The sequence below is a fragment of the Candoia aspera genome, chromosome 4 (assembly GCF_035149785.1).
Source record: "Candoia aspera isolate rCanAsp1 chromosome 4, rCanAsp1.hap2, whole genome shotgun sequence".
Classification (NCBI taxonomy): Eukaryota; Metazoa; Chordata; class Lepidosauria; order Squamata; family Boidae; genus Candoia; species Candoia aspera.
The window spans coordinates 55,599,297-55,614,350 of record NC_086156.1 but is presented as its reverse complement, the minus strand read 5'-3'; the positions used below and the strand labels follow the sequence as shown (position 1 = coordinate 55,614,350).

The 15,054-nt window shown below is 36.8% G+C and overlaps 2 protein-coding genes across 5 annotated transcripts in view; both read right to left on the bottom strand.

Annotated features, from left to right (window-relative positions):
• The window catches only part of STK17A (serine/threonine kinase 17a), a 33,752-nt gene extending 27,239 nt beyond the window's left edge, over nt 1-6,513 (bottom strand). The window contains exon 1 of the mRNA XM_063304178.1: nt 6,227-6,513. Within this exon, the coding sequence (XP_063160248.1) occupies nt 6,227-6,384 (158 nt within the window). The 5' untranslated portion in view covers nt 6,385-6,513. The remainder of the gene's footprint in view (nt 1-6,226) is intronic.
• A 3,007-nt stretch (nt 6,514-9,520) lies between these two features.
• The window catches only part of HECW1 (HECT, C2 and WW domain containing E3 ubiquitin protein ligase 1), a 204,409-nt gene continuing 198,875 nt past the window's right edge, over nt 9,521-15,054 (bottom strand). For all 4 annotated transcript variants that reach the window (XM_063304171.1, XM_063304177.1, XM_063304172.1 and 1 more), the window contains exon 28: nt 9,521-14,404. In XM_063304171.1, the coding sequence (XP_063160241.1) occupies nt 14,293-14,404 (112 nt within the window). In that variant the 3' untranslated portion in view covers nt 9,521-14,292. The remainder of the gene's footprint in view (nt 14,405-15,054) is intronic.

Here is a 15,054-nt window from a genome sequence, read left to right as displayed (position 1 = left end):
GATGGCCACACACAGAATTAATTTTTATACGCAATATCAAAAGAAATGCATTTGCAAAACATATACAGTTCTGTAAATAATATAATTTACTAGAAAACTTGGCCTGGAGATAATGCTGTTGTGTCTAATGGTAGAAAATACCGTATGAAAGGCTTTGAAAAATATCATCATGTTTTCTTTAGAAACAGCAGAACAAGTTACATCATTATTTTTCCTCTTCTGCCACAACATTTTCTGGATTTCTAATGAATTGTATATAAGGAAAAGAAACCAGCCTGAGATACATGCTAGCACCTAGTAAAATACTGTAGTCTCCAATAAATGTAAACGAAAATTTCATACTATTTATAAAAGTACTTTATATTTCTATTAAAAATGGATTCTAAGTAATTTCAGTTGTGATCAGTTTAATCCTATCAACTGGTGATCAATTTAATTTAACTTATATTTGTGAAACATCCACATTTGACAGCTATTTTTCCTTAGAAGTGTAACATATGATAGCTAATCTCAAGCACGAATAAAAATGGATTATATGCTTCGGAGGTGGGGAAATAAGTAGACCTTTGCACTGTAGGTGAACACAGAAATCTACAGTGTACTTCATTATACTGTATGGAGTCATGCGTTTAGTACCACTAAGAACACAATAACAGCACAGCCTTAAACACTGAGATGATCTGAGGGTACAACAGACTTCCTCCCCATTTACTTGATCACTCCTGTAAACAAAAGGCATGTCTGGAAATGTCCAAGCATGCCAAGACCAAACACTTACTGGAATTGATATCCAGACTCAGTTTAATGAATCAACTTAATGCCTAAAAACATACCATAGGAATCACCTGGAAGATACCTGATCAGGCCATCCAAGCCATTGATTGATCTGTCTGAAGTTCCCTGCTGGGATCTGCTGCCTTTCCCACATATCTGGAAAACATCCTGTTGTGAGAATCTGCTTTGTTTTTAAAAGGGTAGTAGAGAATGTTATACCTGGCAGATCCCAGAGAATTGCCCTGTAAAATATTTTAAGACTCCCTATTAAGTTTAGGTACCCAAGTCAGGTCATTTTTAGTTAATATAGATAATTTTTTGTTCTGTTTAAGAGTACAACTGGTCATTTCTGATTCCTCTCTACTAGATTATTTAACAGATGCACTGAACTGAGAACTGACATTGACTTACTCTTTTTATTGAGCCTCTCCAGCTTGGTGTACTTGATCTATCACAAAGGAAATATAATTATAATATAATATAATATAATATAATATAATATAATATAATATAATATAATATAATATAATATAATATAATATAATATAATTACACAATGAAATATATTAAAATTACAATATGTAAAAAATCTAACATAACTCCCTTTAAAATAAAACAAAACAGTTAAAAAGTAAAGGTGCTGCATCAATGAGACAGAATTCCAGACAACTGGAATGTTATAACTGGTGGCTTTAATAACTTACTTATGTATGGTTCCAGAAGGATATACCAATACATACATAATACTTATAATACATTCATAAATACCAATGCATAAAATAAATGAAGTACAGTGCAGATGTATCAATCTATCTAGCCTACTTGCAGAGGTTTAAGTGATTCCACAATAATCTTTTATCAGACTTAGGTAACACACAAAATCTAGCTACCATGCAAGTAAAACAAAAAAAAATTAAATGCCCAGGAAGAAGCAATCAAAGAGATAAAACCAAGCCTTCTCTTCGTTTTTATAAAAACCAAATACAGGACCTTGTGGCAAACCATTCCAAAAATTCCAGATCCACAGGAGGATGGTTTTAGTTTTCTACACACATTTAAGGAATTAAGGCTTACCATTATTTTGCAGACAATGCTTTAAATCTCCTATTTTCCAGCAAAACCTATTTGTGCGAGACTTTCACTTTTCTGCCATTACATTATCTAGATTCTTGCCCCAAATTATCTGTCTACCAAACTTCTTTATAATGCCATACAAGCTTCTTTAGTTTCGTGTTATCAGCTATGTTCTTAACATAACCATCCATACAATTTTTTGCCAATTTAAGGTCATCCTGGTATTACACAAATTATTAAAATTTGTTACAGAGCTGCTATTACATCAAATTCCTTTAAAGTGATGTCACATGAATCCCCAATTTACTGCATTTTAAAAGGAAGGAGTCACTCAGGCTTTCCTTATTAAATGTCTCCAAGGGCAGATACTGTATGAAGTAATATAAGGTGCTTTACTACCAGTAAGAAAAACTCTGAAACTAAAAACATTTAAGGGTAACCTTCCTCATTTGCAAGAACAAACAAAATTGACCCAACTCAAATATTCAAGGAAAGAAAAATCATTTGAACAATAGTATTTAACATTTGGCGGTATTTTTATTTGGTATGTGCTTATACATATTTTCCTCACAATAACAATCCTATGGGAGAATGACTGGCTCAAAGTTACCCAATGAGCTTCCACAGCTGTAGGTGGAACTATTCTCCCCATTCCTAGTCCAACAGCTTAACAGCTAAACCGTATCACAGTGTGATATATAGCTGTTTAACCTAGGAACATAATTAAAAGTAATCTTTACAAAACCTTAATTGAAATAAGTATGTTGTCTATGAATTTGGAGTGCAAAACCCTTTTTAAACTGAGGCCTGCATTTCTTCTAGGAGAAGTGACTGTGGCTTGTATACTAACAGTGGGAATAACTTTAATTCAACCCTCCCTTCCTCCCGCCCTTCCTTCCTTCCCCTGGCCCCTACAGAAATCATTCATTCCATGCACATATTACAACAACCATCCACATCCAAACATCCATTCATCCTCTCTCCGGCAGGTACAATCTGAATAAGAAAAAGAATGTGGGGATAGGATCATTTGAATGAAGAAGAAGGAACACTGGGCAGGCAAATGTGCAAGGATGGAGACCCAACCATAGACTGTTGTGGCTAAAAGGATTTTTTTCTGTACCATTCTAGCTACACTGCAATAATGTTCTGTCTCTATGTATTCCTTGTTCTCCGTAGAACAGCCCCCTCTTTCACTTTTTCACTTTTCTCCATGTTTCATTATCAAACCTCTCTTCCCAAGAAAGAGAAAACACCAGAAGTGGTTGTGGGAAGGCAGGGGGATTCTTGTTTGCCACAGAAGAGTAGTGAACCAAATCCAAGTTATCTAATATATGTGTCATTTTTATTTAATTACCTCTACTTCCCTCTGGAAAACTGACACTAATCCTTTATTAAGTTGTTAATGTAGTATTAAGTGTGCTTGAAATTGTCAGTAACAGAACAGAGTTGCCACTCAATTTACTTGTAATGAAGTAAACAAATAATTACCTAATGTTAAAAGCAACATAATTTTAACTTATTAATCAACAAGACTTACTATTTTTAGATTTAAGTATTTCTACCCTCTCCTGGTTATAAATCATCAAAAGTAATACATACATTTAAGACCTGCCACATTATGGCAACTATAAAATATTGTTTATCAAGCTATAAATTATGATTGATAAATGCAACAGCTGGTTTCATACACACTAAACAAAAACTAACCACATTATGATTTAGTGTAATATGAACCTAGCCTATATGCCAATACCAATGGCAATTACTTAGATATACTATAGTATATAGTAAAATAATAAAGGTGGGATGGAAATAAATAAATAAAATAAATAACTGATTTGTCAGTTTTCTATATTTAATTTTAACTTCTTTCTACAACTATAACATGAATTCCTATCTGCTGTCATGTTAAATTTTAGTTTGTAGAAATAATGTATGAATGTATAGATTAAATTACATTAATAGCAAAATGTCATCATGGTACTATTTCATGACCAACAGATGAGGTCAAACTGTTCTCAAACTATATGTGCCAATGAAGGACAGCCAGCCATTTAATTTTGATCCATTCTTGCAGATCCTGGTTTCCTATATACAGTGTACTGTGAAGGAATACTGTATGGCTATTATGGCAGCCATTTCAATAATATGTCCACCACATGCTTTCAAAATTCCACATGTGCCCTTGGACTAGGAAGGCTATCTATCTCTGCACTAAACCCTGACTAGTGTCTTTTAAGTATATTAAAAATACTTTTTCTATATAATTATGAACTGTCACTTAGGCATCCACAAGAGCATGGGGAATTTTGCAGTATTTTAATAGACATGCTCTATAAAATTTAAGTTGTCCCAGAAAGTTGACCGTAAACTTATTTGAAGTTTAAATACATGGCCATTATAATTTGCCCCAGTAAGATGTACAACTCATTTTGAGTGTCAAAGACAATTATCATTATCTATGCTTAAATGTAAAGATTTTTCCATAAAATGGTAGCTGCATCAGTCTAAGTTTTTTCATGATTTGATATGTCAAAAAATAAATAAGGTGACATGATCAACTAGCAAGTCAGACAACCAAATGAAATGTGTGTGTATACTTAATATATACATATACATTTAATTAAAGAACCCCCCGCAAAAAAAATGTAAGGAAAGAATCTTGTCTACAATATAAGTAACATCATATATTTCAAAGAAGGATGGCATTGGTACATTAAAGGTAACCTTCAAACAGTCCAAAGTCAGAGCTTTGATCCCTATGAATAAATTTTTAGAATACCATACTGGCTGTGTTTGTTTCTTCTGACTCAGACTAAACCCTCTCAAGCTTGTCTCTATCTTTAGTCCTGTAATTTACAAGAGTCTTAGGTCCATAAGCATTAATGACTAGACAACTGCTGAAGTCCTGAACAAAGTCAGAATCTGACCTCAGTAAAGAATAACCTCAGACCTGGTTATTTAAAGCAAGTGAGGGAAAAGTTCCTGATCAGCCTGTTATAGCTTCTGACATCACACTTTTAGAGATGCCTCTTACAGAAATATTCAGTTAAAAGAGAAAAATATTATACTGTATAAAACAGTATTTTCTATACATAGATCACATATAAATGATGTCTCTCTCTACACTTAAATTATCTCTATGAATAGAGATGAATATTATGCTTAATAGTTTTAGATACAATCACTGATATATACAAGTTTCTGAGAGCTCTACTGCATCTCACTTCACATAAACTGATGAAATAGCTACTTGACAGAAACATTCACATACTGTACCATCATGCATAGAGAATTTATGACATCTGTTCCCTTGAGGCTGATCTGTCAGGAATGGACTCTTTATTTATTTATCACACTTTGACAGGTCAACCTCAGTTTTACCCCATTCTATACTTCACACTGTTCATATGGGTTGAATGGAGAGAGAAAATTCCCCATGTGACAGTAACAAGTCTCAATTATTTCAGCCTTTTTAAGACTGAAAACCACTTCTCATCCTCTCTTCCTTCTACTTTTTTTCCACGCTATATCAAAATCATGATCCAGAATAGTCAAAACGTTAAGAGAAAGCTTGATCCTGATTTGTTTGGCTCACTCATGAACAATGACAGTTCCACATTTCAGTAACAGCTTGGAATGTATTTCCTTTCCAACCTGAGTACCTGCTTGAGTAGAAAGGTGGGTATACATTGAATATCTAAACCTGGTGCCTTTAAGATGTATTTGGACTATAATCCCCATCACCCATGTTGAGTGGGAATAATAAGAGTTACAGGTTAGTGAGAGTTTCTTTACTTTCTAGCAAATATTACCACTGGGGACTATTGGAATATATACTTGGCTCCATAATCAGGAGAGAACAACCTTGCTCACATTCACAGACTTCTCAAGATGAAGAACACTATGTTTGGCTGTTCCAGTACCAACAGCACCAAGGCTGAGAGAACTAGGGATAATAACGAAAAGCCGAGGAAAGCTTGTGTAAAAACGGAACTTGGGTTGCCTAAACGCTTGAGGAAAAGCACCCATTCGGCCGAAGCCACCCACGGGGATTGGGTCGGGGCTCAGGGCACAACCTTGACAGCGGACTGTGGCAAGCGTGTCGCGGGGCGGCTTTGCTCCTCTCTCCAGATGAGGAGACTTTGATAAGGCTTCTCTCGCTCTTTCCACCGCCCGTCCCTCACCATCTTCTCTCGTTCCTCCGCCGAGATCTCTCGCCTTTGCTACACCTCGAGCGGAGACTCGCACCAGGACGCCATTAGCATCCGCGAGAGTTTCAGGAGCCAAACCCAGCACAACTCGGCAGAAAAAGTACGCGGGAAGAAGAGGGCGCCCTCCCCACCGTCCGCGTCTGTCCCCCTGCCCGCCTCACCTGCCGAGTTCGCGGCCGGGGCTGAGGGTGTAGCGGGCGTGGAAGCGCTCGGTGAGAAGGGGCGTCTGAATCTCCGTCAGGAGTCCTCCGCGCCTCTGCTGATGAGGCGCTCGGCTACTCTGGGAGGAAGGCGGCGGCGGCTTTTCGTCGGGACTCATAGCCAGCGAAAGTCCAAGAAGGCGACGGCAGCGCCTTCGGCTTCTTCACTCCTTACCTCCCTTCCGCTGCCAAGCCAAAGCACCCGCCTCGCCCCGCGTTTCACTTAGTAATTCGAACCAGCAGCGACGGGCAGAGGACCGCCGCTCCGAGAGCAGCAGCAGCAGCAGCAGCAGCAGAGAGCCGCAAGCCAAAGCCACGCCCTCCCGCGGGCCCCTCCCTCCCTCTCTCCCTCCCTCCCTCCCTCCCTCCCTCTCTCTCTCTCTCTCTCTCTCTCTCTCTGTGTATATGCTGGTACCGTCACCGCTCAACCGCCTTACCTGCGGGGAAGAAAAGGGAGGGAGGGAACGAGACGGAGCCGGCGCGAGGCCTCGCGGGGAGCTGGAACCGCTCCGACTCGGCGGGCGGGCGGCGCCATCTGGCGAGGTAGCGCCGACAAATTCGGCGTCCGCCATGGGGCGAAAGCCCTGTGCAAAACAGGCAGCTCATCCTCTGAAGTGGAAGACTGAACTACGGCACGCGCACGTTTGCAAAAAGGCCACTAATCTTCAAACGGAGGAACTCTCGGAGAAAACGATCCAAAATCCAACTCCTGAAGATTGAGCAAGCCCCTAAAGGAAATGGGTTACGGCGAAAGGGGACTGCAGCATTTTTCTACTCCGGATTGTAGTATGTCATTTGTAATGGCAGATACACAACATTAAAAAAAAAAGTTATATGCAACTAGTGTGGTAGTTAGAGGGCTCGATATGGGTCATCAGGCAGAATTTAGTGCTTTTGCGCTATATAAGAAACTACGCTTAGTGTTAGTATAGAAGTAAGAAATTTTTTGATTTGATTTTGACTCTTGGTAACTAGGTGTCTATGCCCAAGTAGTCTTCTTGACGGCATACGGAAATGATTTGCCTCTTCAAGAATTTTTTATTTGAAGTTTCTAGTCTAGCCTGCCTCCCTGTGATCTCCTGAGGGCATCCCATCCATTTATTCATCAAATCTGACCTACAGTATTTAGCTTTTTTGGATCAGTCAAGGTTGCTAAGTGCAGTCACCTGTTGAGGCATGTTTAGCATTAAACTATGGGTTAAAGATGTGACCATGGGTGCTGAATCCCACAAGAAACTGCTACTGCCCAGACTTCATTATCTCACTGTCAAGCTCCCCTTACTGTAACTTAATTTTACAAGCAGACAAAAAAGCAAGGAGGCCAATCCAAATTTAGTACTGCTCCAATGGATTAATCCTATTTCCCCTGTTGTTGTTTTCTTCTCCTTCTCTTTCTCATTCTCCAGAACATTCTTCCTGCTGTGCACCTGGGGTGTATTGTTAAAACCAAAATAGCGGAATGGCTGTACTCTGTTCCTGTAAACCACTTAATTGCCCTGGAAGATCAATAGCTGCTCAGTCATGAACTCTCCATTAAAACTAATTTGCAAGACACACAGAGCTGTGGCCAGACCAGATAACTCATAATCTCAGAGTGGGGTGAAGGTATAACATGTCATGCTTAGTCAGTGGCCTTTAGGAGGTAGCTTAATCCTATCTCAAAGAATGGCTGTTGTGAAAAGAATATGCTACATCACATATGATGACAGATTACATTATAAGAGGTTAGTTATCTGTAGCGTAAGATTTACGGCGCGGTGGACAGGAACAGCACAATTCAACCCTGCCTAACTTTTGAGATCCACCAGGTTTGGCTAAGTGCTGCCATCCTAGCTAGGCTATATTTTGGACTACGTCCCATAATTCATTGCCAGTGGTCATGCCTGCGGAGGTTGATCGTCAATCCCTGAGTTAGGCTGGATTTGTACATTCTGTATGCTTTTGATTTCTATTCAGCTTAAACATTTGGTGCTAAATCATACCGGTGTCACAGAGAAGCATTTCTTTCACACATTGAATTTTTCTTCTGTGGCACATTTGCTATTTTTTAGAGGAACTGCTTCGATGCCAGACGACAAATACACAATTTTCCATTGTGTTGCTGGCATAGTGCTTTGACTGGTCAACAAAGCAGAGAGATGATTGTATTATTTTAAAATCTATGGGTACAGAGCAGTTTTTTCTTCTATGCAAAGCTGTCCAGTAGCAAATTCCTTGTCTAGTTGCTGTAATAATTCTTACCCTTTCTTCACTCCAGAGAATTGCTGGCATTTGGAGATGGAAATTGTGCTAAATTATTCTGGTTAAGAATCAGGGATTTAAGATCAATAATATCTGCAAGGGTTGGATAACTTACCATCTATGATCTGTTCCTTACATCACTTGATCACTTACCATGCTTTGTGAATCAAAATACCCACCACAATCTTAAATGCATGTGTTTGGGACGGCCCTTAATATATATTTGAAATGACACTTATGTGGCAGAATTCAAGTATTATCTGCAAGGCTTTCTGTATTCAAGAATTCAGTTTTGAAAAAACACTGAATACCTGAAAAACTTTTGTACATTACTTTGAGATCAGTGATTGGAGAAGGATTTCCTTCCCTAAAAGCCACCCGAACATTAGGGGATCCCTCCTGGAGCAGAAAATTGGCACAGTAAAAACCGACTGAAGCTATATAGGTGTGATTCAGATTCTGGACAGGGAGTTCTTGAACTAGAAAATGGGGGAAACTTTTACTTGCATATTCATGTCTTCCTGTTTGACTTTATGTCATGATTTTCAACCATATGCCTCATTAAAGTTATTCTAATTAATTGATTCTGGCAGTTCATTTCATATACTTGTCTGTATATTTTATCCCTCTGATACACTGAGACACATCCCATCCTTTGCTGTAGCTTTGATAGTTCTCTGAATGCAGTAAGTAATAAGAATTCCACACCTAATTGTGATATGGCCTTGCAAATTAGATACTTTTTTAAAAAAAATCACAATAGGCCTGATCTAATTGGTCCATACTTCTTTTGCCCTTTACTGAAGCCCTACCAAAATATTACTTCTTATTCATAAAATGTACTGAATATGCTGTCTGTTTAAATTAAAGAAGTATATTCTATTAGCTGTACCTGCAGGTACATATAATCAAGCAGTATATGTAAGATAAGAAAAATATCTATTTGGAGGGCATAGAATAGGCTTCATTCAGAGAATAAACCACAGAAAAGAAATTTATAACCACACAACTTGATGCCATAACAAAGAGATTTTATTGACATTCTTTTACAGTGATATGATTGAATAGAAAGCACAGCCTGAGTATTGTGACATTTTCCTGTCAATAGAAGCAAAATCAGCCCACTAAGGAGGACCTTTCCTGCCACTGACTTTTATGAAGTCTTTACTGAAACCATAACAGACTTTTGGTTTTAGATTGAATGGAAGCTGCAGGGGATTTAGCAAATACTTCAGTATTGACACTATCTACTATCTAGGTCTGTTGTCTAAATTGAATGAACAATGACATACTATGGGGAAAGGAAAAATACAACGTTTTGGACCTTGGAAAAGCCATCCCAGATTTGTAGCATGTTGCAGTCAATTTTTAATCACTGAGTAGTGCAAAAATAGTAACTGTAAAAAGCACCATCTTTAGAATATAAAGGCTTAGTAGGGTACGTTAGATTAAATGAGGTGGATCTTTGCTGAGAATTCCTTCCTGAGGCAGTCTTGTGGTTGAAGTTAATGACAGTAGTCCACAGACTGCAATAGGATTTACTTCAGAACAGATATATTTTACTTAAACAAGGAACCCCATTTTGTTTGGTGAAGTGGGAGTATCTTCTAAAAACAAGACTTACCTGAATATGGAAAAAACTTACTGATTTCAGTAGAATTTATTGCCAAATTATTGAGCTTAAGACTTTAGATTTATGAGTGTGGGTGTGTGATCTTAACACAGTTGCTTAGAAGCATTGACTTTAATATTTTTAGGAGTAAATAATTAGTTTTGCTTTGAAGTGATGCCATTTTGTGTGTGTGTGATGAAACCTCCAGAAAAAACTCCATATTTAATCCCCATGTCATAATTCCTTGGCACTTGACTCAAGTGAGCCATCCAGTTTCCTGGCACTGAAATCCTGCAGAAGCCATGACTGTGTGGTTCAACATCTGATGAATCCACTTTTGTGGCTCAAAATACCATTCCAAAAGTGCCCAAGAAACAAAGTGTCAGTTATATGAAATCATGGCTAAAATGAATACAGCTTGGGTGTATAAACTGTGCACGGCAAATAAGAATTACAGCAGACTGAAAACAATCTTTTCATTTCTGATAAAGTCAAGTAGAAATTCTCATGTTTTGAAATTTGAAAAGGCTTTGATCAAAGTAATAAGTTGAGTGATGTCCTGACAAGTTATGTATTTTTCCTGGTGTGTCACTCATTTCCATGTACTTTGAGTTGTGTGGAATCCACTCCCTCATTTCCTGACCAATTTAAAGGACAACAACGGGGCAGGAAAGATCAGTTAGAATGGCTTCAGTTTCACATTGGACCAAAATGAATATTCTCTAAAATGTGTTATCTTCCACAAAAAAGTACTGTCTCAAGACAGCACTCTTCTTTTACTATTTATGGACCTGTACAATAAGTAACAGACAATTTAATATGGCGTTACATTCCCCAAAAATAATAAATTAGTGAAATAAATAATTTATAATACTGCAATGGTATGAAAAAGATGAAAAATTGTTTTGCTCAGGTGGCATGAGGAATAAATAGTATGACATATTTCCAACATTCCTTTAGCCTGACAACAGTAGTAATGTTCAGAGGGCCAAATCTGCAACTTTTATTTCAGTTCCTAGAACATGGGTGGTATCTGAACCAAAGTCTTTAGTGGGAATTTACGACTATGTCTCTTCAGATGCCTTCACAGCATATACAAATCTTCTACCATACTACAAAAAATACTTTTAAATTTTAATAAAATATAGCTCTTAAAGATATTAAAAATTTTAGCTATACAGTTTTGTAAAGCCTGGAATTTGCTTTTTACTAAGATAGCTCTTGTATAGTGCTATATTTGGCCCACCTGGAACTAACCAGTTAGATACTTGTGCCTTGGCTAGTTTACTTGTGTTCATTATTTTTTTCAGATGACACCGTATTTTTAATACCATAAATATGCTTGTGTAGCGACACTGGATTCAATCTTGCACATGAAAAATCATGCTTTAGGTGTAATAATTTCAGTAGAATTTTGTGCATAGGAAAGGGCAAATAATGTATTTAGTCCAATCTTGAGAGGATTTCAGCAGGGGACCTACTGTGTGACTTATAAACAGTCATATTGGGCTTCCCGCTTGTTCAATGAATTTGCAAAGAAGTTCCCTTGAATCAGAGAGAGTGTGCCAAATATATTTTGTAGTATTCTTAAGTCTTTAGTATAATCTTTCTGCAGCAGTTATAACACATACTATATGATATGTGGTTGAAAAAGTCTTAATAAACACAAGTGGTATCAACAGTTATTTTTTTTCCAATTGATGGCAATTGTTTTAACAAAATATGATAATTCTATCTAAATTGCTAGAGTGATTTCTTTAATGTAGTTTTAAGCTAAAATTACTTTGGGGAAATAAGTTCACTGAACCTGCTCATCTGAAGTATTTCTTTAAAAATTACATTGCATTTCCTCATTCTTACAGAATATGTAGCACAAGACTAAACAGACATTTAAAAGACATTTTTCTTTTGGAGTGGAAAGTTCTTCATCAAATAAGTTTTTTTTAGCCTTAATAAAAGGCATTCACACAAGCCACCTGTATCCATGCTTCATATGCCTGTTTGAACCAGTAATGTCAGGTCCCATGTGGCATTGCAAATGACTTTTTTTGTATTTTTTCTTTTTTGAAATATGTACAAAATATACCTCAAATTAAGATTAGCTAAAAACCATGACCTAATTAAGGCATGATCCTGCCACAATAAGCAAGTTTATGTTTCCCTGGTTTTAAAAGGACAATGCTGAACATGTTAAAATCTTTGTCAATTAAATACAGAATCAGCATTCTAAATTTTGACTGGATTGTGCTAATCCATTTTTAAATTTTCTCCTTATCTGAATCAGGGACCAACTTGTTTACTAGCTGCAAGTTTTCTTTTCTAAATAAAATAGTTTTTCTCACATGATCATTATGTGAGGAAACACCATAGCTATATTCATTGGTATTCCTGTGGGCTCTTTGCTAGTTCCTTGATCCCAGGAAAGAGCAAGCTTTGCTCGCAAGCTCCATCTTCTTTTATTATCCTTGCCTTTCATATGTTCTAAAGTAAGCTTTAGATAATTTCCATTCTTATCGTAAGAAAAAATGAGAGTCAAGATCAGCTTGTGATCATACTTTATGTTCAATTTTCAGGGCAAAATCACAAGTGAATAGCTCTTTGTTCAAATATAGAATTTTATTGGCCATTGATTATTATTATTATTTTAAATTTATTATACCTGCCCACTCCCATAGACTCTGGGTGGCTTTCTTCCTGTGATAATTTCATCACATACACAATCACTTGTGTCTTACTGAATTTTTAACGATAGCACTGTAGAAGTTCAAACTTTTAGTAAAGACAAAATAGCATATATCCATCCTTACTTGGAAATAAAACTCATTGAGTTCAATGAATTTCATCCCTAATGTATGCTTCAACTTTATTCTCAAATTATGTTTTGAAAATTTGTGCAGCAGCAGTGAACAAAAAGAGAAATATTATTTTAAATCTGACTTCTTTTCCAGTGACTTTGGTGATAGAAAATGAAGCCCAAAATCTTTAACCATCTGTTGTTTCACCTGGGTACAGAGGAGTTTAGACTCTTCAGTACACCCCAAAAACTGCTATACCGGCCACTGGAACTTTATCAGATTTCAGATGTTTAGATAATAGATCTGAAGATTATCCTCTTATTCAAATTATTTCAACTCAATCATCCTCTGCAGCTTCATATATAATATAGTTAGGCGTAATTGTTTTATACAAAACTAATTCTGTGATATTTGAGATCAAAGAGAAATGAAACAAAGCCACTCATTATAGTTTCAATAATGGCTTCCAATACATAGTGCAGGATTGTCTATATTTCTTTTCTGTTAGGAAACGGAACATCAAAAAACAAAGAATTGATAAGCAGAATGGGAAGATACAAAGAAACATAATATTCATCCTCTTATTTTTTGTTATGTACAATAATTGAAGCGGTGCTGTCTGTTACACTAGGTAATAAGACATCCTTGAGTCCCCCAAATCCGTGTTTATTTCAGTAACAATTAGCTCTTGTTTATACCTCAGTAGATCTGTAAGTATTTCAATTATAGCATTTAACAGTTACTAATAATCATTGACATATTCTGCATTGCACTGCAGGTTAGTTTTGTTGCTTTGAATAACTTATCTGCACCACATGTCTGGCCCAATTCCAACTGATGTAGCTCATTTGAATTATGAGTTCACATTAAAAAATTCAATTTTGCTCATAAATGTTTTTCACCTTTGTATGATATGTACAAAAAAAATCAAGGACAAATGAACGAGGCCCTTGACCAACTTTCAATGGTGAAGACTTAATACAATTAAGATGCAACCTACCATTAAGATGCAAAGGATGAGCATATAGCTTGGAATGCTTGATGAATGTTCTTTTTTAATTAACATAGATGGAAGAAAACATTTATTAACATTTGGTCAAGTGTAGCATAACTTGCATTCGTATATCATTGTTACTAATGGAGGTATGTGTAGATACACGGAGACCTTGTTTTCATATTGCATACAGGGTAGTTGTCCATTGGGAATTAAAGATGAAAAGCATGAAGGTTAGTTCTTAAAGGAAGGCTGTTCTTCATGCACAGCTTTTATTTCTCCTGTCTTTTCCACCAGAAATAAAAATACTGAAAATCAAATTCATATGGCAGCAGGAGGGAACGATGTCGTTGACAAGGAAATGATTGAAAACCTGTTTTTTTTTTCATTCAAGTCCAAAGGTACTAGTTTCTTCAACAGCTGTCAACAGCTTTTCATACAGCATAGAATATGATGGGTAGGGTGGAAGATCCAGGCGATTGAAACAAGTATGGGCCCTGCAAAATGAAAATAATATGCATACCTTTAAAAATAGTGTCTTTGTCAGAAATATTCAACCACTTGCATTATTGAGCCAATTGAACCTGTAAATAAAGCTGAAACCTCATATTTGGGAAGAATGTTGTGTTTGTCATTACTGTGTAAATTAGCAATGGGAAGAAAAGGATAATCAGAATCCTATGCACAATTTTCTCTCTCTCCAGGTTTTCCCTTAGTCACAATTTCCCATTTGAACTGTAAACACATTCCCACAACTAGCAGGAAGGACTGGAAAGGAAAAATGTCAATATAGGGCAATAATTAGGCACTTTCCTTTTAAACTGTAATCATAGTGCTTATCAGAAGGTTGACAGACCTGCATTTGCAACTATAGTAGTTCTGGACTCAGTTATTTCCTAATTCAGATATTCAGAGGGCATTGTTACTTCTCCAAATGGCAAGATGTATGAAATGTAAAATGGGCCTTTTTGGTGACTGTTGCCATTTTGTATAATTCCTTAAGAGCTGAAGGCCAACTAAACTGACTCTTGATTCTTAGTGTAATACAAAAGACTTGGATGTTTTCCTTCGATTGTTCGTTTTTATTTATTTAGTTGATCTACTAATTAGTTTTCACATGTCCTGACTAAGCAAGAACCACGCCGAG